The 27,713-nt window shown below is 51.2% G+C and overlaps 1 protein-coding gene across 4 annotated transcripts in view; it reads left to right on the top strand.

The window, feature by feature from the left end:
* The window catches only part of IQSEC3 (IQ motif and Sec7 domain ArfGEF 3), a 112,098-nt gene that overhangs the window by 28,998 nt on the left and 55,387 nt on the right, over positions 1-27,713 (top strand). For all 4 annotated transcript variants that reach the window (XM_055281208.2, XM_055281210.2, XM_055281213.2 and 1 more), the window contains exon 2: positions 871-954. In XM_055281208.2, coding sequence (XP_055137183.2) covers positions 871-954 — 84 coding nt within the window. The remainder of the gene's footprint in view (positions 1-870; positions 955-27,713) is intronic.

Raw genomic sequence — 27,713 nt, 5'->3', positions numbered from 1 at the left:
GGAAATCCTCTAGTCTAGTGCCTCTCAATCCTGGCTGCCTTTAGAATCACCTGGGAGTTTGTTAAAAGTCCCAGTGCCCTGGACTGATGCCAGACCACATAAATCAGAGTCCTGGGGGGAAGGGAAGGGTCCAGGCATAAGTTGTTTTACAAATCTCCTCATGATTCTAATATGCAGCTAGGGCTGAGAACCACTTCGCTGGTTCAACTCCCTTATTTCATTAGTAAGTCAGCTGAAGCCCAGAAAAGGTGAGCCACGTGTGACACAGCTGCTGAACTGTAGAGTTGGGACTAGAACCCAGGTCCCTGCCTCCTGGGTTGGCTTTTTCATCTACACCAAATGCCTCATCAAGCACCATTCCTTGGATTTTTAGCTGGCAACACTAAAGTCCCTGTATGAATGTTTTGTATCTTTGTATATGATCAGCTTAACAGTATTCACTGCATGCAGTTCTGTGCATCCTAGACAAACAGACTTAGTTCTACCTTGCAGGACCATGGTGGAACACAGGTCATAAAGAACAAACTACGATAACACAGCAGGACACTTGGTACACGCACGTGAAAGAGCCTGCTGCGGGGAGGGCGTGCGGAAGTAGGAAGGGTGAGTTGCCAGGGAGGTCGAGGAGGTTTCACACAGGAGGTAGCATTTGAATTGAGCCTGATGGGTGATTGAAGAGGACTCTGACGGCCGGAGCATCAATGCTGCACTCTTGCCAGGGGCAGTGATTGGCTGCCTGATTTTTACACAGGGGTTCAAAAGGGCGGGGATAGGGGCAGCAAGATTTCACAGCAGAAATGCTTTAGCATCAGGCAGGGCGGGGACCCAGCCTGCCTCAGGAGCTCTGATCTCCCTCTGCTCTGCCCGCAGGAATGAGACCGTGCTGCACCAGTTCTGCTGCCCAGCTGCCGACGCCGAGCAGAAGCCCGCCTGCTCCGACCTGGCCTCCCACAGGTGGGAACTGTGGCCCTTCCTCCCTTCTGCACCCCCACCTTCCTTCCTGTTACAACAAAGCACGTACCACTGCACTAGCTATTGGGCCTCCTCCTCTTGAGTCTCATGTGGGGTAATTTGTTTGCTTTCACCTCCTTCCTCAGACTTCAGTTTCTCTCTGCTCCCTCTGGACCCCAAATGAGCCGTTCCCAACTTTTAAGGTGATTATGCCCTGTCAATCACACCCCAGACGTATGCTCCTTCCTTCTAAACGGCCCATGTAAAACCTAACTTTCGTAAGCAGCCAGGAAAGTTGATTTGATTGGGGATATTCATGTCTCTCACATGGTAGGGTGCCTGGCACACAGTGGTGTGCACTCAGCCCATGCGTAGTGCCCAGCCTTCCTCTTACATCAAGGATTTATACCTTTCTTTCTAGTTTCTCTTCTTCCAGTCAGCCAAGGTGCCTGTCTTTAATTTTAAGGCTCTCTCAGCCCTGGCTGCATTCGTTGACAGCCTTGGGATGGAGCGGGAGTGTTGAGGAGTCAGGTTTTAGAGCTTTCTCCTCTGTTTTTTTCCTGGGTTATCCTCCTACCCTCTGCCTCCCTGTCCCCCTTCCCGGTGCTGTCTCTCCATCCTGTGATCAGCCTTCTCCCTCCGCATCTGCCTGTGTCTCTCTGCCCTTGTGTTTCTCGTTTCTCCTCTTCTGTGCCCATGTCATGCTCCCCGCCCGCCCTCCGATCTGTGTGGTCTGTCAGTCTCTCTCACTCTTTTCTCTTTTCCACCAGTCTGTCTGTCTCTATTCTGCACATTTCTCTTTTCTTGACTTGTTCTTTACTCCACTTGGATTCTGGCCTGAAATTTGCCCAGTCTCTCAGTCTCCCGTTATGGAGTGAATGTGGGCAAGTTACTCCACTGCCCTGGGCCTCAGTTTCCTCATCTGGATAGTGAAGGGCTTGGTCTGTCTCAAAAGTGGCATTCACCTGTCATCCCATCGAGCCTCTGAGCTGCTCAGTGGGGCCAGACTGGGCAGGTCTTCTTGTCCCTGGAGGATGAGAGGAGAGTAAGGGTCGGAGGGCCCAGAGACTTGTCCACAGTCACAGAGCGAGGACCAGCGTGGTCCCGGGAAGCTTAGGGCACCGGACGCCTCATGCTCACTGTTTTCAGGTTTAAGATCCAATGATTCTGTGATCCTTCCCCCTTTATCCTCTGGAAAATAACTAGACAGTGATCGGAAGTGGTGGCTAGTGACCTTGGGGTGCAGACAGCCACCCCATGAAAGGCATTGCTGTTCATTTTCCCTTATAGGGGAGCCAGCAGAGGTCAGAGAAAGAGGCGGGGCTCTGAGGAGGGCTCAGAGAGGCCGCACACCCTAGGGGTCCTTAAATCCAGGGCTGAGGGAGGGATGGGAGTTGCTGAAGCCAACCACGTTGCAGATGGGAGGCTGATGTTTTCGGTGTCGTCTGTGACAAGTTTTGGGCCAGGCCTGGGGACATAAAGGCACATAAGGCCAACTTGGACCCTTGAGAAGTTCCTCATGCAGTGGGACATTAGGGTACCCTCAGAAGGAAAACTGCTCAACTGGAAATTAGAAGGAAGAAGAGAAATGGGAGAATGAAACGGTGGAGGGAGAAGGAAAGAGGAGAGTGTGGAGATGTGGAAGACACCAGGATGATGGAGAGGAAGACCCTGAGTGCCCTGGCCCCTTCCCATGAGCCCTCACTGTTCAGACACAGGGCCCGAGTCTTCTTCCTAGAAACTGCCTTCCTTGGTAGGGGAGGAGAAGAGAGAAAAGCTGTCTGGCCTGCCTCCAGCTCCATCAATTCAACTCAATTCAGTGAGCATTTTATTGATACTCACCAAGCACCAGGCCTCAGTGAGGATGGGTAACACACCCTTGAGAAGCCCAGGCCTGGCAGGGGCGGGCAACAGAGACTGTCCCTTGGGCTTCCTGTGGCCTCTCCTCCCATCCACTCTCAGCCTGCATGCTCGCTCACACACCAGCACTCCCCTGCTGCCTGCGTGGGGCCCACCTGCAGCCCTAGCTCCAGGTGGGACGGAGTGGGAGAGAGGCAGCCCCAGCAGCACGCCAGAATGTAGGTAGATGTGGGGCAGGGGAGGGGTGCTGCCCTCTCAAGGGGCTGGGGCTCCAAGGGAATAGGGTTATTTTCCAGGGTTTGAGGTGGATGATAGGAAACCCATGATCTTAGTTTCCAAGAGGTTTGTTCTTCACTTTGTTGTTCACCTTCCCCTGGGAGGTGTGGGCTTTGAGGTTGGGGACAGGAGGTGCTCCGGGGAGGGAGTGTGGGAGCTGGGATATTCTCTTGAATGTTGGTTCATGGACGGGCCTAAATACCCTGCCTATGGGGGCCCTCCCCCTGGCTGGGGACAGGGAGGCTTGCCCCCCGAGATGGTCCAGGGCTTCAGCTGCTCTCTGTCTCTAGTTCCCAGTTACTCCAAGTTGTCCTGTCTGTCTGATTTGTAGTTTCCTAGAGCCTGTTTTTGTCTGTCTGTCTGTCTGTCTGATGTGGCTATCCTGGCTTCTCTGAGGGGAGCCCCTCTGGATGTTTTCTGGGCAGCCCAACAGTGTATGTGTTTGCTCTTGGCTTCTTGGGGGAATTCTATGCTAAGATAAGTTTTCCCTGATCAGACTCTCAGCATCCCTGCTCCCAACCCTATCAAGGATTCCTTCACCAAACCTCATCCCTTCCCCTAGCCCAGCTGTCCCACATCCAGAGCACAGCCACAACTTCCCAGCAAGCTCCTCTAGTGGAATGTGTCACAGTCAGAGGCCAGCCTGTAGGGCTGGCACAGGCGGGTAGGTCACACAGCCCTCTGAGGAGATCTGCTATGGACTCTGGAGCTCTGAGACAAGCCAGGCTCCTCCCTCATCAGTCTGGCTCCTCCCCTGTCAGTCTGGCTTCTTCCCTGTCAGTGTGACTCCTCCCATCTGTCTGGCTCCTCCCCCATCAGTCTGGCTCCTCCCCTGTCAGTCTGGCTTCTCTCCTGTCAGTCTGGCTTCTCCCCTGTCAGTCTGGTTTCCCGCTAGCTCAGCCAGTAGGAATCATGGCCTCCTGAGGATTTCTAGGATCAGCAGTTGGCCTCCATAGGAGACCCCAGTAAGGAATCCAAAGTCAGTGAATCGGGTGTCAGGGCCTTTGGTGTGTGGACTCAGCCAGCCACAGGATCTCCCTTGCCCTCCTCCTCTGCAGTCTGGCTAAGGCCGGCCCCCACTCCAGCTCTGGGGCTGAGCAAGGGTCCCTTTCCTGAGCGAGTGCCCTCCCTGGGGCACTGCAGTGGCTGCTCATCTATCTGATCAGAGATGTAGAGATGCTGCTCAGCCCAGAGGAAAGTCTGCTCCCTCCCAGAAAGACCCAGGGCCAGAAGAGAGCCTCACCCCTCCCGAAGAGGCAGAGAAGCCTCAGCCCTACCGAGGCCCGGACAGCCTTTCCCAGCCACCTGCAGAGGAGCAGCTGGGGCTGCTGTCAGGGAAACTCTGTCTTGGGGCTGGGAGCCTGACAGGGAGTGATTCTCCCAGGAGTGGGAACACCTGAAATTGAGCACATCTGGAAGCGTGGGTGTCTGCAAAGGGAGGCTAAAGGGTGGGCGTCAGCGATCTGGGGTACAGTGGAGCAGCTACGGGGCTGGCAAAGCCCTGCGAAGCTGGATGACCAAATAGAGTTATTATGGGTTCTGCTGTGCCCTGTTCCCCACACCCCCTAGGAAGGCAATCTATGTCTGCCAGGGTAATTAGGCCCTCAGGTGGGAGCTGGGGGTAGTGCCTCCTCCCAGCAGCCAGCCAGGAAGCAGCAACTGCGTGCCAGGCTCTTTCTCCCCAGAAAAGATCGCCCCCTGGTCGTTGCCCCTACCGACCGCCTCCCTGCTGCCAGCTAATGACAGGGCTTTATTCTGGGGCGCTGAATAGGCCAGTAATTGCAGCCCTACTTTCGATCCTGCGGGCTCCCTTCCCTTTCAGGCTCTCGGTGACAATGACCCGGTAGCTGGCCAGCTGCCTCTCAGCATAGAGCCCATTTGTCTCAAGGGTGATAATGGGGCCAAGATGAGGAAGACGGGCTTCTATTACAGTAGTGGGAGGAGGCGGCTGGGGGAGAGGGTGGGGCTCAAGAGAAGGGGCTGGTTTCAGGAGGGAGAGGAGGGCTCAAGAGGGGGAGGTGGGCTCTGGAAGGGGAGGTGGGGCTCAGGAGGGGGAGGTGGGCTTAGGACGGGAGGTGGAGTTCAGGATAGGGAGGCGGGGCTCAGGAGACCAGGTGGGGCTCAACATGGGGAAGGTGGGCTCGGGAGGGGAGGCGGAGGCTCAGGAGGGGAGGCGGGGGCTCAAGAGGGGGAGGTGGGGGCTCAGGAAGGGGAGGCGGGGCTCGGGAGGGGAGGCGGGGCTCGGGAGGGGGAGGCGGGGCTCGGGAGGGGGAGGCGGGGCTCAGGAGGGGGAGGCGGGGCTCAGGAGGGGGAGGCGGGGCTCAAGAGGGGGAGGCGGGGCTCGGGAGGGGAGGCGGGGCTCGGGAGGGGAGGCGGGGGCTCAGGAGGGGGAGGCGGGGGGCTCAGGAAGGGGAGGCGGGGCTCAGGAGAGGGAGGTGCTAGTCAGGAAACAGAACAACCCGTAGGCCTCCAGAGCAAGAAGGGATCTGGGTAGGGGTCTAAGGGGCACTCTGAGCCTCTGCTAACGGAACTGACTCACTGCTGGTCCTTGCTTCTTCCTTTTAAACCACCCCATCCTTACTCCAAGATGGAAGACATAATGAACACATTATTGAACGTGCCAGGGACATCGTGCTGGGCACTCTTGATATTTTATCTCACGTAATTCTGTGAGATAGGTGTTATTCCTATTTACAAATAAGGAATCCAGGATGGAGAGAAGTTACGTATCTTGACCGAGGGACCACTGCTAATTATTTCTGGAGCTGCACAGTGAACCCAGGTCCAACTCCTACACACAACCTCATTTCAAAGAGCTGCTGCTAGAATTTTTTTTAAGCGCTCAAGAGAAATCCTCCCAGCCATTTCACTGGATCTTAAATAACATCTATTTTCTCTGATTATAAGTCATATACGCTAGTTGTTGGGAATGTGAAAAATACAAAAATATAAACGGGACTTCATCATGTAGAATTAACTGATGTTAATATTTTAGTGTGCAGCCTCCCAATGTTTTATTTTTCTCTGCGTTGGGTTTTACATTCTCCCCACGCCCATTAAAAAAAAAAAAAAGATTTTGTAGTCTGCATTTCCCACTTGGCGAGGCGTACTGCGCCCCTTTAGAGGACCTCCTACCCTAACCAGTCCCTCCCGGGCCGCCCGCCCTGGTGGCCCACGTGGCTCGCGTCGTCGCCGCGAGGCAGCAGCACGGCAGGGGCTCTGCCGAGGCCTGCACGCGGGGTACCCTGGAGGACGGGGCGCGCTTCCGAGAACGGCCGCGGGGAGACCCCTGCATTAGCATAGCTGGGGCATTTCCGCCTCTCCTGCCTCTTTCCATCGGCTGTGATGGGGCCTGAAACATGATCAATGGACCAGCCAGTGTTTACCCAGCGATTACGGAGCAATTAAATTCTCAATCGATACAGTTACGTCTTCAAACAGCTGGGCTGGGGCGCCGCGGCCTCACGTGCCTGCTCCAGGAGTCGCATCCAGGCTGCTGAGAAACCGGCACCACCCACTGGTGGCTTAGGGCGGCAGCGTGGGTGGGTCGGGCGGTACAGCTGCGTCCTCTTTCCCTAGAAAGGGGCAGAAAAACCCTCGGCTTCCCCACAGGCCCCATGGGGCAGGCCCGCCCTGCCTGCCTGGCCCCAAGCTCTGGGTCTCTGCCTCCCGCCCCAGGAAGGCGAGGGCGGCAGGGGAGGTTAAAGGAAATTTTCTTTCCTTCAGGGTTCACTGGTTGGTTGGGAGAGGACTTCGGAGAGGTTGGGATGGGGTGAAAAATCCCCACAAGCCCCCTGCAGTGGCGGGAGCATCTTGCCCACTGGCAGGGGCAGGGTGGGGGCGGGAATCCTGGGGTTTGAAGACTGGGCTCTGGGGTGGGACAGAGCGGCACCTGCACAGAGGGGAGCATCCTGGGGACAGGGGGCTTGCTCCTGTGGTTTGGGCTTTGAGAGCAGATGTGCTCCTGGGTGATCTGAGGAGCTGCGTAGTTAGAACAGAATCCAGCCAGCCTGGGCACCATGCCCAGGAAGATGGCCGAATTCCGACGTGGAGCTACAGCAATCTGCCCTAAGGAACTGTGTGACCTGTCACTTTACCACCCTGTGCATTTTTGTCCCATTTGTGTCTTCCTCGCCAGATTCAGGAAGCATAAAAACCAAAATAGAGGTCAAAGTACTTTGACACTTTGGGAGGGGGTATTAAAATATCCCAGAGAGTACTAGGAAGGTTTTGTCTTGTCATTGACTTTTGACTTTCTGCTCAGAGGGCTCTCCTCAGCTGGGATGTGAAACTCCTGTTTGGAGTCAACTATTTCCCAGGCCAATTTCCTTGTGTAATTTTCCCTGACAGGCCTTGAGCATCTTCTGAGACTGGCCCCTTCATGTGACCTAGGCTCTCACCAGAGGGTGCTTGGGAAAGCTGTCGGTGCCAGGGCTGCTCTCAAATTGCTGCTTGTTAAGGCACGCAACTTTTTGTCAGCAGCATGTTTAGAGATGATTGGAGGAGAAGTCCTGCTAACTCTGTGTCTGTTTTGTGTCTCCCACCCATGAGGGAGAGGAAGCAAATACTAGCCACCATGTCCTGAGTGCTTGCTATGTGCTATGCAAGAATTATCTTGTTTAACTCCTAATAGAAGCTGGAGAAATATTATTCCCATTTTACAGACAAGGAAACTGAGGATCAGAGACAACGAATGCCTTGACCAGGGTCCATGTAGCTGGTGAAGAGCAGAGCTAGGTTTTGAACCAGGTGCTTGTCAGTTGCAGCCTGTAACCACCAGGGCAGGAGGATAGCAGAAGGCAGGTGTTGTCAAGTATGGGAAGTGAAGGTAAGGCAGGAAGGTGAACAGCTGCTTCCCATGTCCCCAGCCACAGCCAGCGGGTGGCTGAGAGGGCATAGGTTATTGCTCAGGACCTCAAAAGTCCTGGCCTCTCTTCCCTGCCCCTCCACCCTGCCCCTTGAGGCTGTGTGTGGACTCCAGATGCCATCAGGTAAATGCACCAGAGCAACCAAACTGAAGAGAGGAGTGACCCAGAGAATATTTTTAGGGACAGAAACAGCAACAACAACAATGCTAGGCTTTATTAGTTAAGGAAGTACCCCTAACTAAAGATAATACTTCCAGAACAAGTGAGAGATGCCACGAGGAACATCTAAGCTTTCCCTAGTCCAGGGTATTCGGTAATGCAATTTTATCCAGTTTTCTGGGAAATGTGTTCTTGTTTCATTTACTGGAAGCTTCTTGTTGGAATCTTTTGGATCTTCTTTTCTCACTTCCAGGAAGAGTAACCTCTGTAGGCGTAGAGATTTTTCTAATCCCACTATTTCTTGTGCTTTTGTTTTATTTTCTCTTCTGAAAGGTCTTTACCCATTCACTTATCTTCTGACCAATAACATGACCATAAAAATGATTTTGTATCTGTTTGTATGACAAAAAGGGTTTTTAATTTGTTTCATCAAACCAAAAACGAAGAAATAATCTATAGCAAGAGTGATTTGATCAGATATGGCATTCTTAAGACATTTTACTGCCCTCAAGAGACCGTGGAATGGCTTAAGAGAGGAGGTTTTTAGAGATTTCTTTTGTTATGATTAAAAAAAACAAAACAGGAAGGACAGCTGCTGATGAAGAAAGACTGGAGTGTGTTGCTGTCTCCAGCAGGGACACTTTCTGTAATTCCCTTAGCACCCTCAAGTTAAAGTGGCTCCCATTGTCTGAATCAATATTTTCTACCAGGCCAAATCTGGGTATAATTTGTTCTAAGATCATTTTGACCACATCCCCGGCAGTGGCAGCTGGGAGGGGAAGGCCTCCACCCTGGAGAGGTGGTCTACCATTACCAGCAGATACGTTAGTCTCCCTATTTTGGACATTTCTGTAAAATCTACTTGAATGCTTTGAAATGGCCTTAACCCAGGAGGTTTCCCTCCGGTAGTCTGTTTTCTTTTTTTTTTTTTTTTTTTGAGATGGAGTCTCACTCTGTCGCCCAAGCTGGAGTGCAGTGGTGCGATCTCGGCTCACTGCAAGCTCCGCCTCCTGGGTTCACGCCATTCTCCTGCCTCAGCCTCCCGAGTAGCTGGGACTACAGGCGCCCGCCACCACGCCCAGCTAATTTTTTTGTATTTTTAGTAGAGACGGGGTTTCACTGTGTTAGCCAGGATGGTCTTGATCTCCTGATCTCGTGATCTGCCCATCTCAGCCTCCCAAAGTGCTGGGATTACAGGCGTGAGCCACCATGCCCGGCTGGTAGTCTGTTTTCTAACTAACTTTTTGTTTATTCTCTGGCAGGTCACATAACACCCACACACTTGTTTAACAAGGGTATAAATCCCTATACACCCATAATTCTTGAGTATTGCATCACACATGGCCTGGGGACCCCAGTGACTTCCCTTATGGAGTGTGGATGTCATTTCCCAGTGACTTCCCTTATGGAGTATGGATGTCAGTTCCCAGTGACTTCCCTTATGGAGTGTGGATGTCAGTTCCCAGTGACTTCCCTTATGGAGTGTGGATGTCAGTTCCCAGTGACTTCCCTTATGGAGTGTGGATGTCAGTTCCCAGTGACTTCCCTTATGGAGTGTGGATGTCAGTTCCCAGTGACTTCCCTTATGGAGTGTGGATGTCAGTTCCCAGTGACTTCCCTTATGGAGTGTGGATGTCAGTTCCCAGTGACTTCCCTTATGGAGTGTGGCTTTCAGTTCCCAGTGACTTCCCTTATGGAGTGTGGCTTTCAGTTCCCAGTGACTTCCCTTATGGAGTGTGGCTTTCAGTTCCCAGTGACTTCCCTTATGGAGTGTGGCTTTCAGTTCCCAGTGACTTCCCTTATGGAGTGTGGCTTTCAGTTCCCAGTGACTTCCCTTATGGAGTGTGGATGTCAGTTCCCAGTGACTTCCCTTATGGAGTGTGGCTTTCAGTTCCCAGTGACTTCCCTTATGGAGTATGGATGTCAGTTCCCAGTGACTTCCCTTATGGAGTGTGGATGTCAGTTCCCAGTGACTTCCCTTATGGAGTGTGGCTTTCAGTTCCCAGTGACTTCCCTTATGGAGTGTGGCTTTCAGTTCCCAGTGACTTCCCTTATGGAGTGTGGATGTCAGTTCCCAGTGACTTCCCTTATGGAGCGTGGATGTCAGTTCCCAGTGACTTCCCTTATGGAGCGTGGATGTCAGTTCCCAGTGACTTCCCTTATGGAGTGTGGATGTCAGTTCCCAGTGACTTCCCTTATGGAGTGTGGATGTCAGTTCCCAGTGACTTCCCTTATGGAGTGTGGATGTCAGTTCCCAGTGACTTCCCTTATGGAGTGTGGATGTCAGTTCTTTCCTTATGACTTTGCTTAACATTCCGGTCCCATCAGGGAGCATCCACCTCCCTTCCTCAGTTTGAGTGGCCCTATCTTGCCCAGCTCTTCCTCCTCCTCTTTAGAAAACTGGGGTTTTAATACCACCTTAGGGATATCTGGGATTAGGCCGAAGAGTTTTTAACTTCTTCCTCTGGGGAGGCTGCTTAGCAGCTTTATCTGCAAGCCTGTTCCCTACAGCTTCTGCAGTGTTTCCTTTCTGATGGCCGTTTACATGAACTATGGCTACCTCTGCTGGAAGCGGGAGGCTTTTTAACACTTGTTTCACCAGTTTCCCATATACCGATTCTTTCCACCTGCTATTTATTAGGCCCCACTTTGTCCAGATCTTTCCAAAGGTGTGTACTACTCCATAGGCGTATCTGGAATTAGCATATACAGTGCCTTCTTGGCGTTACACGAGCTTCAGGGCTTGGTTGAGAGCATATAATTCACAGGTTTGGGCTGAGCAGTTATTGGGTAATCTACCTTTTTCTCATAAGATTTGTTTGTTTCCATCAATGACAGCCTGGACGTCGTGTCTTTTACTATCTATCACTCGGGATGGCCTATCCACAAACAGCCTCATTCCATCAAGTAGTGGAATTTAGGGTCTGGTCTAACTTTAGTTTGATATTCGATCATATCTAAACAGTTATGGTCTGATACCTTCTTATTCTCCTCTCATTTCCATAAGAAACTGGCTGGAGTTCGTTTAGGCGCCTCTCCAGGACCCACTGACCCTAGGAGGAACTCGAGGAGGCAAGGGGCTGACCAGCCGGCCTTTCAGGGTGTCTTTGGCCGGGCTCTGCCGGGTCTGGCTCTGGGCCAAGAGCTGCCGGTTTGAAGAGCTGCCAGCCTGTGGCACCTTCCCTGATGGGCACTCTCATCAGCAAAGGCATCCCTGGTTCCTTCTTTGCTTTGAAGGCACCATCCGTCTCCCTGGCAGGCCGAGAGCTGCACTGTTTGTATTCCACGCCACCCCCGCTGGTGACCCAGCAACTGCAAAGGGTCTCAGGTTTCTCCCGCTCTGGGAGGGGATTCAGTGGCTTTTCCTCCTCCTCAGCTGCAAGGATCACCCCCTGGCCCAGCCCGGCTCTGGGAAACAGAACTTTTATACACCCCACCTCAAGGATCCTGGCGGACTTCTCCCCAGCACGCGCTGTCTCTATTTCAGGGATTGCAAACTGGCATTTTCTTTCACCTGTATTGGGTTATTAAGTTTTTTTAACTGATCACCAGCATTTAAAAATCCTATTTCACATAAAAAGTCAGAATTCTGGCCTCTGACAAAGCAGACAATCTGGCAATACAGGGCCAGCACCGTGAGAACATTCGAGCGGCTGCGGCCCCTCTGCAGAGGTATGCCCTCTTCAGTTAGCCACAGTCTCCATCCAGCCCTGCAGCCCTCCTTCTCACCATTTGCTGGCCCTGTTATCCTTTGAGTTTACCACCCTAGTTTGGATCTTCCTTATGTAGCCCCCCCCAGCCTTTCTGCAGCCTTACTGACAGCTACCCCGGTGGACTTACAGCCTCTCAGTAAAACAGCAACAAACCTTAATGGTCATCTCGTCCATTTACCCTTCCATAACCTGAATCCTTTCTACCGCCTCCTGAGAAACAGCCATCTAGTCTTTGCCGTAGGCAACCCACTATTCCTCAAGCAGCCTGATCCTAAACTCTCCCCCATATGCCCTTCTCACTTGCATCCTCTAGTTCCCAGACCCTGTCCCTCCTCAGTGGCCACACTGCACCCTTTCCCGGCACCTCCTTGTTGCTTGAGCCTCTAGAACCTTCCCCCAGCCCTGCCAGCCTCTCCACATCCTCTCACTTCCTCTTGTACTCTTTCTTCCTTTTGCATTATTTTTCTCCCCAGTCTCAACTTCGGTGTCTGTCTTTGATCTTTCCCAGTCTCTCGCTCTCACTCGTTTCCTTTTTCTGTCTCTATCATCCCGTTTCCTTTTTCCCTCACCCTTAGTTTCTTCCTCTTTCCCTCTCTGGGCACAAGCTAAACCGTGCTGGGCCCTGGCCCCCGACAATCTGCAAAGAGGGACAGCTCTGCCCAAACAGCAAAGATTCAGCAACAACTTTTATCAACAGCTTTCAGCAGCCAGCTTCCACACACAGCTGTGTGGCCGGCTCTCCCTTGCCTTCAGGGTCAGCAGCTTAACTCTCTCTCTCTCTGGCCCTCTGCATTTGCCATTTCCTCCCCTTTCTCTTTCCAGTTTTCTTTTTTCCTTTTTCTTTCTCCCTTTTCCAGTTTCTCTTTTCTTTCTTCTTACAAAAACCTTCTGAGCTTCCCTCAGTAATTCCTTAATCGATTTTTCGTTCCACCCATCAATCTTTTGCAGTTTCTTAGTAATATCAGGCCAGCTTTTGTCACAAATTAACTTCTGAAAGGCCTTGCCCTACTGGGTGCTCTGGACCTAATCCTGAATATTTTCTTATTTGATCCCTGAGCCTCTGCAGAAATGCAGAGGGAGTCTTCTCTTTTTACTGTTGGATTTCGAATGCTTTCAAGACATTTTGTGTTCTAAGAGTGGACTTTTTAATCCCTTTAATTATTAGCTCCCTTGGGTCCTGCATCGGGGCCTGATCTCTGAGGTTATTGTTATCCCATCTGGGATTTGCATTTGGGAATTTCTGCTCAGCTGGCAGGACTCCTTCTCCGGGAGACTGGGGTCTCTCCCAGATGGTCATGGCTGCCCTTATAATCATTCCCCTCTCTTCCCCAGGAAACAGAATATTTATGATTGACATTATCTTAGCCCAAGTATAAAAATTGGGTCCTAAAAATTGATCTAGCTGCTCTGCTAAACTGAGGGGGTCTTCCCAGAGCGGCCTCATTTTCTTTTTAAAATTGCGAACCTCAGTACTTGTTAGAGGCACACTCACAAACCCAACTCCTCTCTGTCCCGTAGAGACTTCTCTAGGAGGGTACCTGTTAGACATCTGCTGTTTAGAAGGAATGGGGAAATTCTCAATGTCCTTCTTACATTGTCGTAATTCTTTCCTCAAGCTTGGATAAGGATTTAAGGGAGCTTTGGGTTTAGCTTCTTCATGACCCCCAGATTCCTCTTCCTCTGGCCTTCCTGTTGCCCCCGATCTCCCTGTTCTGTTCTTCCTGAGATGTATGGGGGGCAAGTGTGTTAGGGGATCCCAGGGCTTTTCATTGGGTGAGGGCTTTTTACTATGCTCTTTTTCTTTTTTAAGGGGAACATGGGGGTTAATTCACTAATCCAACAAAGAGCATAACTTGTCTCCTCTTGTGAGGATGGAATTTTATTATTCACAGAGAATTAAAGCTTGGCACACCCAATCCTCATCTGAGCCAAACTTAGGCCAAAAGACCAAAGGTTGACAAATGGGCTTTTTGGGCCAGATAAAACAACAAACTTTATCATCTTTTGCTTTTCCTTGTCCCTGGTTTGAGGACTATCCCTTCAAACCTGCAGCATTCTCCCCAGCGGACTATTTGGGGGACTGTCAGAAGGGTTCTCTTTAGTTCCCTCTTTCCTCTGTTCTCTAGGCCTAGAACTCTTGTTTCCCATTTTTGGTTAGTCTCTGTGTCTGAGCTTTTCCCTGGGTACTCAGCCTCCCTTACTGGAGGTTTCTTACACACCCCAAGACCTCCGAAAATGCACAGCCACGAAGCAGTACTCACAGTCCAATTTTCCTACCTTGGAGCATGCGTGAGGTTGCCTGCTTGGCACAGTGCCTGCTTTTCTCCCTGTGTCACTTTAGTTGTCTCCTGAATAACAGTTTTGGGTTTGTCTATGGCTTCTTCGGGGAACTGAGACACCAGGACAGAGTGGGCCACACAAATCAAGTGGGACACATCTCCCTTCTCAGCTGGAGTCTCACTCCGTGCAGGCATGGAAATCCCCATAGGGGCCACCAGGTTGTGAGAAACAGACTCACCCGTCCAAACCCAAAGAATGGACTCAGAGACCCGGAGAGCAGCGAAAGTGAGACTTGTAATGACGATTTTACAAGATCGGGTGTCTGATGAGCAGGCACAGCCAGCACAGTTTCAACAAGCGGTTTATCCCCTAGTGCACAGGTCTCTCCCCTGGTTCCTCATAGGCTGAGTACTATGGGGTTCCAGTCTTCCTGGACGATGCCTGTTCATTGCTGGGTAGGGGCTGTACGTGGTTTTGTTGTTTTTTTTTTTTTTTTTTTTGAGACAGAGTCTCGCTCCGTCACCCAGACTGGTGTGCAGTGGCGCAATCTTGGCTCACTGCAAGCTCCGCCTCCCGGGTTCACGCCATTCTCCTGCCTCAGCCTCTCCGAGTAGCTGGGACTACAGGCGCCCGCCAACACGCCCGGCTAATTTTTTGTATTTTTAGTAGAGACGGGGTTTCACCGTGGTCTCGATCTCCTGACCTCGGCCTCCCAAAGTGCTGGGATTACAAGCGTGAGCCACCGCGCCCGGCCTGTACGTGGTTTTTTTAGGGTTGTTTTGCTGCATTTTGTTGCAGCCCACAATGCATTGCAATCCTAGTTAGCTCAGGGGCTCGTGAAGTATTTGATTTACGACCTAAGTAGCTGGGCAGGCTGATAAGAACAAACGAAATGAACTATTTTGTAGGCTAGTAAACTTTCACCTTAGACCAAACTTCCTTGGTTCGGGGAGGGCAACTAACGAGTGGGGAAGTAGGGGAAGGGGGATGGTGGGGAAGTGGGGGGGGCCAACCAGCAGGCATCAGCTATCCAAGCAGGGGCCTGGTATATCCTGTTTCTTCTGTAGTCTGCCGACCTAAGCCGATTCAAGGCACTTCATCCTGGAAATGGACCGCTGTATACATTATTTCCTTCAAAGAGCCAGAGGAGTAAGAGAAAGTGTCGTGTGACCTAGAAGCTTGGGATTTGGAAGGGAGCCGAGGGGAAGGGCAGAGCAGGGCAGCACCTGGGCTTCCAGAAGAAGCTGGTGCTTCCACCACACTGACTTAGACAAGGCGCAAGGCATCCCCCTCTTCTCTGGGCCCAGCTTCCTCAACCATAGGATGAGGGGTTGCGCTGTCTAATCCCCAAGGCCCTCTACCAGGGATTCTGCAAGAAGGCATTCTGCATGGCCAGGGATGGAAACTGCTCATGGAGGGACCAGGGCAATTGCAAAGCAAAACAAACGGCAGGTAGTGGGGTGCGAATGTTGACCCTCTGGTGAAGTACAGTATTGGAGCAAAAGGGCATGGAAAGGGAAGCCCTCTGTAGGCCTGTGCACTGTTTTTTTTTTTCTTTCTACATTTCACTTATTATTGTAAAAATATTATCATATTTTATTAATATTTATTATTATTATTATTTTGAAACAAGGCAGTTTCAAAAAGGAGAAGAATTTCACCACACTCATAATCCTGCAGAGGATCCCCTCTCATTGTCACTCTTCTCCATTCATCTTGGGCAGTCCAGCCTGGACACTGGGAAGTGCCCCCTGGAAGGCCACAGGGAACAGCCTGGCCCCCACTTCCTTCCCTCCACGCTGGCAGCTCTTAGCATTTACCCTGGGCTTGGATGCAGTTCCTTGCACTCCAAGGACAGAAATGATAGGAATGATGAGGGTTTTAACAACTAGAATCAATCCTGCTTTTTCCGAGTTACAGAACTCCTTCTGTCCTTTTGCTTACTTGATTCTCACCGCAAGGATCCTCAGCTTCTGACCTTGTAAACAGTCAGAAGGACAAGAATCACTGTGTCCATTTTATAGCTGAGGAAATACTCCGAGACGATGAGCAACTTGCTCAAGGTCACAAAGGTAGAAGTGGGCAGAGGTTAAGACCGGAGGCTACGCAAAGAGAGGGCAACAATGGAGCAGAGGCTTTAAACCTGCTTCTTCCTTGCTCCTGTTTGAATGTGTCACCTTGCTCACTCCCCAGGTGCCACTGCTACACAGCCTGGTGGGATCTTGGTGTGGTCACCATGTTCCATGTTTATACTGAAGCTTTGAAGTCTTGGAGAATCAATTAGGCTGCCGTGAGTCCTCAGATTCCTCAGGAATCAGGGGAACTGACTCATCAGAAACAAACTCATAAGAGACTGACATACCATATTAGTATGAATTTACTAATTTATAATGAGAAACTATCCTGATGAACAGGATACTCATGTTTACTGATCACTGAAGAACTTAAAAATAGTGAAGGCTCCTTCCCTCCTCAGGTGCAGAGGAATGAGCACCAAATGGTTTTGTGGATTCCTTTCTAGTTTGGAAAGAGAGAGAGAGAGGTGAGGAAGTGGTAAAGGAGTTCCCTGGGCTAGAAGATAAATTCAGAACTTCAGGGAATCACTGTAATGTGTAGCAGTTGAAAGCATAAACCAGATAATTCAAATCTAGGTTCAGGTCCTGGCTTGGCCACTCACAAACTCTATGACCTTGCTTAAATTCCATAAGCTTTCCAACCTTGAGTTAACTCATCTGTAAAATGGGCACAGCACTTACTTCTTAGGGTGTTTGGCAGGATTACATGTGATAATGCCTGGAAAGGTGTCCAGCATCTAGTAAGGACTACATACATGCTAGCTATGTTAAAGCTGGATTTTCGAGGGCAGAGAGGGAGAAATCAAGCAAGATTTAAGGTCTAGAAATTCAGATATGACTAGGGAATGTTTAGAAAGTACAGGCCACATGCTTCATGTGATGAGCCTCTGCTATGGCAAGCATGTCGTTCAGGTTCCAAGCGTGTTGTTCAGGTTCCGAGCATGGTCTTCAGGTTCTAAGCGTGTTCTTCAGGTTCCACGCATGGTCTTCAGGTTCCAAGTGTGTTCTTCAGGTTCCAAGCATGGTCTTCAGGTTCCAAGCGTGTTCTTCAGGTTCCAAGCGTGGTCTTCAGGTTCCAAGCGTGTTCTTCAGGTTCCAAGCGTGTTCTTCAGGTTCCAAGTGTGTTCTTCAGGTTCCAAGCATGGTCTTCAGGTTCCAAGCGTGTTCTTCAGGTTCCAAGCGTGTTCTTCAGGTTCCGAGCGTGTTCTTCAGGTTCCAAGCGTGTTCTTCAGGTTCCAGGCATGGTCTTCAGGTTCCAAGTGTGTTCTTCAGGTTCCAAGCATGTTCTTCAGGTTCCAAGCGTGTTCTTCAGGTTCCAAGCATGTTCTTCAGATTCCAAGCGTGTTCTTCAGGTTCCAAGCGTGTTCTTCAGGTTCCAAGCGTGTTCTTCAGGTTCCAGGCATGTTCTTCAGACACAGCTCAGGGACCTGAACAACATGCCTACCATAGCAGGGGCTCTGGCAAGGCCTAGTCCAACCCATGGGACAGCAGGTGTTGGGCGTGGAGAAGAGGCAGAGTCTTTCAGATGTTTCTGTTCAGGCCCAGCTCCTGACATGGAGTGGTGGCAGGATAGAGCCCAATATTCAAAAAGAGAGAAAGAGAGAGACTCTGAGCACTGAGGGACCAGTTTGGGGAAGAGATCAAAGAAGCTAAAGACCCAGATGAATGTCAGTCAAGTAGGGCCAACAGGCTCAGAGAGGAGATTTTCTAGACATCAGGGCAGAAGAGGAAATGATTTAACTCAGCAACAGGCTGCCACAGTGAAGACTGGGATGGGATTAAGAGCGGAAGCATTTATTTTATCAGCCAACAGTTTGACTGCCTTTTCTCCTGAAAGAAGATTGTTTATCCCAACAGGGAAAGGCTTATGGCCTGGCACTGTCCCCTGGCCTGCCCCATGGGGTATTCTCCAAGCCAGAATCTCTAAGGCTTCTTCCCAAAGTGTGTCCTGCAGAGACAGTGAGCAGATATTCCATTGTCACATATACAGCAGGGGCCTAGCACGTCCCTTCCTCTTAACACTTGCAGAGATAACGTATGGAAGCCACAAGGCCTGCGGGAAACAGTGTGGCCAATCTGATATGTGCAGCATGAAAGCCTGGAGCTAGATATCAGGTAGGACTTCCAGTAGGAACACTGAAGATAAGGAAGTTAACTGCAGGGAAACAAGCTGGGACTCTTGCTCCCTGGTAACCAGGTAAATGTCCAGAGCAATGTCCTACCCTACTGGTAATTCTGCCATTTCCATTCCTTGGGTCACAAGACTCCTGTTTTCAGCAAGAATGCACCAGACCTCCACAGGCACCTGTAGGTCATCAGATTTCCTCTGGCATGTGGTGAACTTGGGCCTGTGAGGAGCTGTTCTTCCCTGGAAACAGCTCAGGACCAAAGAAACATGTGCTCTGCTGGGGCGAAGTAGGGCTGACCTGGGTTGGAACAGAAGGAAGATGGAATGAAGGGGCTTTAGAGCCAAGAGAATATGAAACACCCAGGCATGGCCTCATGCCTGCCTCCGGTATGGGCTTTGTGCACACATGATTTGTGTAGGTCACCACAACAGGGCTCTGCGAGGGAGCCAGAAAGAATGAGACAAGGTCCCTGCTCTCCAGGGAGCAATTAGCTCATGAACCGGAAGCTGGGGATGCATGAGGGACCCGGATTAGGGGAGAAAAGCCACAGTTACCAAGCATCAAGTAGATGCCATAGGCTTTGTGTACATTATTTCACTCACTCTCACAGCAAAATCATGTAGCAGGTATCTCTACTTTACATATGAGCAAATGGGCCCAGAGAGGTTAAGGAACTAGCCCAGTGCCACACAGCTAGTGAGTGGTAGGGTTTTAACCACAGTCAGTCTGTCTGGTTCTAAATCTCATAGTTATCCCACTCTGCTGCCTTCCAGTCCTTGTTACCCTCTGGTAAGCTCCTCTGGCATCATCTGTAACTCAGAGTGTCACCAATTACACCACACAGAAGAGACCAGCACATCTCGACTTAGAGAACTCTAGCACAAGACACCAAGAGCGACAAGAAATTGATAGAGCAAGCTAAAGGGTTGTCCTTTGTTCTGAAATTCTATTCTTCCTACTTTTCATTTTTTTAATAATATTATAGGAAAAGTTAATGATACTTTTGCTTTTTATTTTCTTATTTAACAAAACAAAATATGGGAAGTCCCAAAAGAGAAAAAGATAGTTGCTACTTACATAGGGCTTGCCAACCGTTGTACATGTATTAGCCCTTCGTTCTTGGGACACCTCTTTTCACAGGACCTTGAGGCACAGGAGTTTAAGTGACTTGCCCAAGGCCACGCCGCAGGTAACTGGTACAGCGAGCATTCAAACCCTGGTGCTCTGGCTCTAAGTCTGCACTACAATTAGAGGCTGTGACTCTACCCCTAATTACAGGTTGGCTGACCCTGGCTGCAGCCTCATATGCTCCCTCCTCTCAGGGACCCAAAAGGCACTCGCCCCGGGGATCTGGTCCCCAGTTGCCTCTCCTGTGGAGTACCCTCTCGCAGCATCACTGGGCATTTCTGTGAGCCATTCTTTTGTGGTTCCTAATGGTCACCTGTGGTTCCTTTGGAACCTATTGCTTACTCAGGCCACAAAGGGCCAGGGTGTGGGGGACTTAAAGAATAACTCCATTTTGTTTTCTAAAAGTCTTCCTTGCTGTAATATTGGGGTCCAAGACTGTGAGGCCCAGCCCAGCTGCAGTCAGACTCCTGCCATCTTTCCAGCCTTGCCAGCATGGAGCTGCAGGGCCAATCCCCTTAGAGGCACTTCTCTGACCCTTTGGGATCTGCAAGACCCTGACTGCCCCTGAGGCTCCCACGAGCCATGCTGTGCAATTCCAGCACTCATGTGAGGCAGCAGCGTTGGTTATGTAAAGACAAGGGGGGAGTTTGCCCATAGGGAAGAGCTAGGGAAGGACCGACACAAATTCAAGACAGGGATTCTTCTGAGGAGGGGAGAGGAATACACAGGGCATCAGAGGCTTCAAATGTGCTCTTTCTTGAGCTGGGTACATGTGGATATTTTTCTGTATGCTTCACCTCTGTGTTACCTGTATTTGCATATATAAAATACTTCATAATAAAAGAAAAAATAAGTAAAATCTGGAGTTCACTAGGCTGTACTGAAGCCACTGGGAGATGACTTTGGGTTGTGGCCAGGGCAGGATGAAGAGGCTGTGGTTCTGCAGCCTCATCCTGAGGCAGGGTGAGAATGTTGAGAGATGGGAGCTGTCTTCTCCTGGGGTAATCACAATAGCAGACATGAAGGGTGAGAAAACCAAGGTGTTCAGCAAGCTGTGTCTGCCTGGGCCAGAGAGAGAGACGTGCCTGTGTGAAACTGTGTGTCATGTGTTGGGAAGCGGGCAGGGAGGGTGTTCTTAGAGCTTGACATTGCCACCAGAACCATGCCTGTTTATGACAATGTAAAATGCTCAAAGATAGTAGGATTCTAGGGGCAGTAAGATGGCACTCGTCAGTATGGCCCAGCCTGGGAGGCTATGAGGGAGGCGGTGTCCTGAGGAGACCTGAGGAAGCTTCCAGAAGAGGCCTTCCTATGGGATGGACTGAGCAGGGGAGGACTCCACATTTGCCCGTGGGGACAGTCTGCAGGAGGCACCCGGTGGCCCACCTTGAGGGAGTGGCCTGGATATTCTGGCCTAGGTGAGGGGAGGGCTGAGCCCAGAGAAGTGGCTGCGATTCCTTTGACAGGAACACTCTAGAGACAAGCCAGCCCCCACCCACACCTTTTGGAACAGTTGTGAGACCAAAGCCTGGAGGCAACAAGGAGAGAAAGAACTTCTGGCCAGGCGTGGTGGCTCACGCCTGTAATCCCAGCACTTTGGGAGGCCGAGGCAGGCGGATCATGAGGTCAGGAGATCGAGACCATCCTGGCCAACACGGTGAAACCCCGTCTCTACTAAAAATACAAAAACTTAGCCGGGCAAGGTGGCGGGCGCCTGTAGTCCCAGCTACTCGGGAGGCTGAGGCAGGAGAATGGTGTGAACCCCAGGGGGCAGAGCCTGCAGTGAGCCAAGATCGCGCCACTGCATTCCAGCCTGGACGACAGCGAGACTCCGTCTCAAAAAAAAAAAAAAAGAACTTCTTCTCCTAGGGTCCCTGGGAGCCGGGCAGGAGAAGCACCTGTCACAGCCAGTGAGGTCAGGGCAGCCTCTGGAAGCGGAAGAGAGACGGGACAGCCACACCTGCCCTCCTGCAGGGGCTTCTGGCCTGGATGTTGGCAATCGAGGGGCCGTGGCAGGGGAGGCTTATGCCGTGTCACTGGGAGCTGAAGTTCATCTGATGGCTTCAGGTTAGCAGGAGCAGGGATGGAGCAGCGACGGAGCAGGTGTGGCCAGGGCCCAAGCAAATGGCAAGTGGGGACGGAGGGAGCTGGGCCTCTCCTTCCTGCCTGATGCCAAAGCGTCTTGTCCAAGCTGCCGTCTTACAATGAGGGCACAGAGCCCAGGGAGGGGAAGTGATTTGCCCACGGTTACACTGCGCACGCTGCAGGCTGGGGTGGGATTTTGCCTCCTGACTCCTGGCCCAGTGCCCTCTCCACCACCTTGGGCAGGACCTTCCAGCTCGTGCTTTGAATCAGCACAAAGTGAATTGATTTCTTGTCTTGTCACTAACAGCGGCCTTCCGTTCACCCCCACCCCCCCATACCATCTGGGACCCCAAAAGACACCTGCTTTCTGTGCTCGGTACCTTTATTCTGCCCGCCTGAAATCACTGTATTGATTCAAAGAAAGGAGGAAAAAGAAGTGTTTTAGAAAGGGCTAAAAATCTTGAGGGGACGTGAGGCATGTTGTTAGCTTTTGTTTGGAAAATGCTTCATAGCTTTGTCCCAGAGGAGCTTTAAGAATGGCTGGCAGAGTCTGGGGTGATCTAGTGCGACTGGCCAGGCCCTCTGGAGGAGTCTTCGTGCCCGAGGAGTCCGTCAGCCTTCAAAATGCTCCTAGTAAAGTCTCTAGTAATTACTGTGCCAGCCATTGCTGAGATAGGAGAACAGCCCTCAAGCTCCTGCTCTGGGAATCCACCCCACTGCCAACAGCAGACTCCCTCAGGGGCTGAGCCTGCGGGTAGCTCCTCATGCCAGCCCCTCTAGTAGGAGAGTGCTGGGCCTCGGCCAGCACCTTCCTCCTTCCCCCTCCTCTCCTGGCTCTCACATAGCCCTTCAGTTGCTCCTGTCCCCTTAGCTCCCTGGCAGGAGCTGTGTGAGCACAGATGCTGGGGGGCACTGCAGGTGTTCTCCCTTCTCACCTATTCCTGGGTGGAAAGTTGTATTTCCCACCGTGGTGGATATGCTAACCTATGGGTTCATTTCATCTTCATTACTATCTTGGAAAGGAGGTATTTGCATCCCCATTTTGCTGATGAGAAAATCGTGGTCCAGAAAAGTTGGGTAAGGTACTCAAGGTCTCCTAGCAGGTGGTTGCAGAGCCTGGGGCCTCACTCCACTCAGGCTGTCTACCGTTTGCATGAGGATTCCGTCAGTGCCAAGGATGAAGATGACCAGACTCTGAAAAGCCCGAAATATTTTATCTGTGTGACCAGAGAGCTGCCTATATCCCTTGGCACTCTTCTCAGCATATGGAAAATACTCCATGATTTTCTCTCCATAATAGTGTGATTAGCCTGGGACCTATGGAGTCTGTAAAGCCCCTGACATGAAGGTAAAATTTGGCATGTGTGAAATCATGTGCAGTTTTCTAGGAAGAGAGCCCTGAGCCCTTAGCAAAGGTATATGGAACCCAGAAAACTTCCATAGGTCTGGGGGCAGAGAGACCAGGGTAATCCTGGCTACCAAGAGAGAGAAAGGAGAAAGAAAGGCTGAGGCTCCGAGGGGGATTCAGTTCTTGAGGAAGCAGACTCGAGTTCAGAATGTTGACTTTTTACCAAGTGATGCACTTGGGATCAATACCCACGGAAGGGAGGGGAGGCACACAGCATGGGGCAAAGTCTACTGCAAAAGCCCAACAGCAGCCCTGGCCAATCCCACGTGGCCCATCAACCTCAGCCCATGTTGGGTAAGAATGGTGAGCCTTTATATCCCCACTTCAGTTGGTGCCTGTTGGATGTGGACAGCCCTTGGAAGGATGTGACTTTGGGCCAGGTAGTTCTCTGTAGCGGAGCCAATCTTTGATGGGGCTGATGGGGCTGACAGCTAAAGGCATTCTCCACAGTGCTCCCAGCAGCTGAGCGAGAAGTCCTCCCTTGAAGGAGGGTCTGGGTGGCACATCACCAAGCCCAGCCCAGCATTTCTGCCCTTGGAAAAGTAGTGGAGAATAAATAATATCTACCTATCCATCCATCCATCCATCCACCCATTTAACATTTATTACACACATCTTTTGAGCCAAACCGCTTATGATAAGTACCTGTGATAAAAAGGTGCACATGGCACGGTCTGGTGGAGGAGAGAGACACATCAGCGAATAACTAAAGCACAGAGTGGTCATTGCTGAAATAGAGACAAGTGCCAAGATAGAGGAGGGTGGGACCGACTCCTCCTGGGGAAGTGAGCGATTCCTGAAAGAGGTGACGATGCAGAGAAAGGAGTGGATGGAAGGCATCTCCAGCAGAAGGAAATCGTAAAGCAGGATGGTGGCCTGAGAGGGTTTGGCATATCTGGCGAGAGTATCAGTGTGGACGGAGTGGACAGGTCACTTGGTGGGGATGAGGGCAGAAAGGGAGATTGGAGTAAGATTGTGAATGGACTTTATCCCTCCAGTATTGTGGAGTCACTGATGGGTTTGGGCAGAGGGTTGGCATTGCAGAAATCAGCTCTGAGGATAGACAGGCTGGGGTGGCCACTGGAACCCCAGGACATCATCTGTGTGCCAGGACCAGGCATGCTCAGCAGGTGCCTAGCATCCCCCTAAGCATAAGCCAGCTTCCCACCTGAGTGACCCTCGGATGTGATGTTGTTCTGTTCCAACACACAGGTCATTCTGCTCTTTGGCACATGTGATATTCCTCTGAGAATGAGTGATGGCCCTGTTTCTCTACTTTCTCAAAGATGTTCACTTCCCATACTCAAATCCTGCTCTCATCCATGGAATGACTCTTGATGCACTGGGCCCTGTGTGTATCAGCCTAATGTCATGTGACCACATCAAAGCTTTCTCAGGACCCCTTCATCTTGGTGCCACCCACATTCTACTTTTGGCTTCTCAAATGGGTGTCCCAACCCAGGGAGTAATCCTGTGACCAGCGTCACTCATATACCAGCAGTGACCTCACGTTTTCTCCTGGCTAGTGCACTGCCACTCAAGGAATGTTTCTGCAGCAGGATGAGGAGCCTAAGAGAGTAGAGAGCCCCAAGATCCCCCTCCAGTGCTCTGGGAAGGGCCTTATAAGAAGCTGTTCAGGTCCCAGAGAGAATCCCATCCACATACTTCCTGTCGAAGGGCCAGGCTGCCTGAAATCTGACCCACTAGGGATGGCAGCTGCAGACTCTGGAAGCTGGAGAGACACAGCCTGTGTCTTGGAAGGAGAGGAGAGGTTCTGGGAGCTAGATCGATGGGCTTCCAGTTCCATAAGAGACTGGATTGAAGTAGATGGCCTTCAAGTTAAATAGATGGTCCTTCCAGCTATGACAGCCTAAGGTGAAGATTCCAGCCTCTTCCTCAGACTTATTTGTAGATGGAGTGCAGAGGAAAACAGAGGCTGAGGACATGCTTTTGATGCTCAGCCACCAAAGAGAGGGTGTAAGGACTCAGGCCTCTGCTGTGCCCTGGCAAAGCGCCAAAGCTCAAATCCACACTGACAAATGCCCACCAGGAATCCCCACATCATGGGTCCCACGTGTTGGTGACACCCAAGGCCAAGGCCCTTTCACTGTTTGCTGCTCCGGTGGCTGGAACAGGGTGGGAGGAAGCCTCCGGAAAGCCTGTCCATCTGGAAGGCTGGGGAAGGCCATGGGGAATAGTGAAAAAACCCTACTTTTTCAGTTCTGTGAAGGTTGACAAGGGGGCCAAATGTTGAGAACACCCCCCCCTATAGAATTCTTCATGTCATTTTTCTGAGGACTCCTTTGGGACTCCATGCCATACGATTCTGGCTCAGGAAACAGCCACCATCGCCGTCACCCTGTATTAAGGACTACTGTGTTCCAGGCGCTGTCCTAGGTGCTGTGTACGCTTTATTTTTTTCCTGACAGCAACCTTGAAAAGTTGTTATTAGGAAGTCCATTTTGCAGATGAGGAAATAGAGCCATAAAGAGGTTGAATAACTTGCCCAAGTCACATAGTAAGTAGTAGAGCCAGGATTCTAACCCAGGTCTCCCTGACACCAAAGCCGTGTGTGTTCTTTGCCCTCCACGATGTAATCTTCAACATTGCCACATTGAGAACAGTCCAGGGGTTTTGTGACCACCTTCCACCACACGGTCCTCTAGGTAAGTCTATGGAAGGAAGGCAAGGATAGGGGTTCCCTTTCCAACACTTTTCATCGTATACCTGAGAGGGCCCCAGTCTCTCAGGTCCCCAAGCATGGAGATGGACAAGGTGGTGCTAGGTCCACCAGCCAGAGAGCCTGGAACCTTGGGGCCAGTGGGCCTTGGTGGGCCGGCCTCTGCCCTGGGATTCAAGCTCCTAGAGTGTCCAAGTGGGAAGGGTCCCTAGAGAAGAGCAAGCTCCCTCCGTGGAACAGATGAGGAAACTGGCCCAGGAGGAGGACATAAATTGCCCAAAGCCACAGAGCTAGTTAGAAGCATTGCGTGTGCGTGAGTGTGTGTGTACCTGAGTGTACGTGAGAGAGAGTGTGTGTGTGTGTGTGTGTGTGTGTGTGTGTGTGTGTGTGTGTGTGTGTGGGGTGGCCCGTGAACAAAGGCCCACAACAAGGCTATTTTTTCAAATTTGTTTTGTTTTAACACAAGTAGTTTATTTGGGACAAGGTGACCCCAGGAAGGGGCTGTAGAGGAGTGGGGAAATGAAACACAGAAGAGAATGAAGCCATGGCAGGGTTCATTAATGATCAAGTTACTGCTTTGAACCACTGGGGCTCGATCCCACTGGGGACTTAGGGAGCTGGTATAGGGTGTGCCTCAGAGTTGTCCCATGCAAGGGACAGGGAAGCTGGGGTATTTATGCAACAACCCCGTTGTCATTGGCCGAGTGCTGCCATCAAGGGATATCGGCACCCAGCACCTCTTGCCAAGCACATTCCAGCAATCAAAGAAAGCAAAGGGCTGGTATTAAAGGTGTCTGGACCCTTGAGTAGCCACCAGTTCCCTAAAGAGTCTTGAAAACCTTTTAGGGTAGAGAGATCCTGGGTATCAGTACGAAGGACAATCTGGAGGAAAGATGAGTAAAACTGTGCGCTGCCCTGCAGGCCCCGGACACAGGCTGTGCTGTGGTGGGAAGGGGCTATTTCCACGTGCTCCAGGGGAAGAGATGTCAGGTAATATAGCAAGAGGGGTTGAAGTTAGAGCTTAAAAAGAACTTCCCAGTGACACTAGTGAAAAACATCATCAAAGATGTCTAGAGGCTGGCACGCTGGCTCATGCCTGCAATCCCAGCACTTTGGGAGGCTGAGAAGGGACAATCATGTGAGCCCAGGAGTTCAAGACTAGACTGGGCAACATAGTGGGACCCTGTCTCCACAAAAAATTTAAAAATTAGCCCGGTGTGGTGGTGCGTACCCACCTGTAGCCCGGTGTGGTGGTGCGTACCTGGAGTCCCAGCTACTCAGTAGGCTGAGGTGGGAGGATCGCTTGAGCCCAGGAAGTTGAGGCTGCAGTGAGCTGTGATTGAGCCACTGCACTCCAGCCTGGGTGAGTGAGACCCTGGCTCAAAAATAAATAAATAATACTTTTTAAAAAGATATCTGGAGCTACAGTGAGCCATGCAGCTTGATTGGTGGCTACAGAAGAAATGGGGGACATAGAAACAGGCAGCAGCAATGAAGATTTTCCATGACCAGGGCCAGCCAGTGAGCACTCCTTTATCTGCCAGAGGTGCAGGGGAGTGCTAGGAGGACAGATGGAGATTTAGAGAAGGGAGATTCTCAACTCCACCCTTGGCTGGGAGGAAGCACCAGGAGGAACACCTCTCTGCACCCTAAGGTCCAGTGGAAGCCGCAGGAAGAGGTCCCTCCTCTGGTGTGATTTGGCCCATCTTTCATGGTGGCAAAGCCTTAGAAGACGTAAGTTCTTAGGTTGCAGCTCTCCTGCACCAGGGCCACCCCACCACCCTGGGCCCCTGTTCCTCATTTGTAAAAATGGGGAGGTTGGGAGGCTGCATTAGATGACCTTAAGGTCTCTTCCAGTCCTGACTTTCTGTCACTGTCCACTGTAGAGACCATCCCCGTGGCACCTGGGTTCTCCTCAATTCACCATCAACAACAAGTGTTGACTAAGCACTCAGCATTTGCCCAGCATGAAGGGGCTGGGGGACATAATGAAATAACACATAGGCCCTGGCTTCTAGGAAGGGATAGCTGGGGAAATAAGAGTTTACTGGGCCGGGCACAGTGGCTCACGCCTGTTATTCCAGCACTTTGGGAGGCTGAG

Source organism: Symphalangus syndactylus, chromosome 5, assembly GCF_028878055.3.
Source record: "Symphalangus syndactylus isolate Jambi chromosome 5, NHGRI_mSymSyn1-v2.1_pri, whole genome shotgun sequence".
Classification (NCBI taxonomy): domain Eukaryota; kingdom Metazoa; phylum Chordata; class Mammalia; order Primates; family Hylobatidae; genus Symphalangus; species Symphalangus syndactylus.
This window is presented reverse-complemented; position numbering and strand designations above follow the sequence as displayed.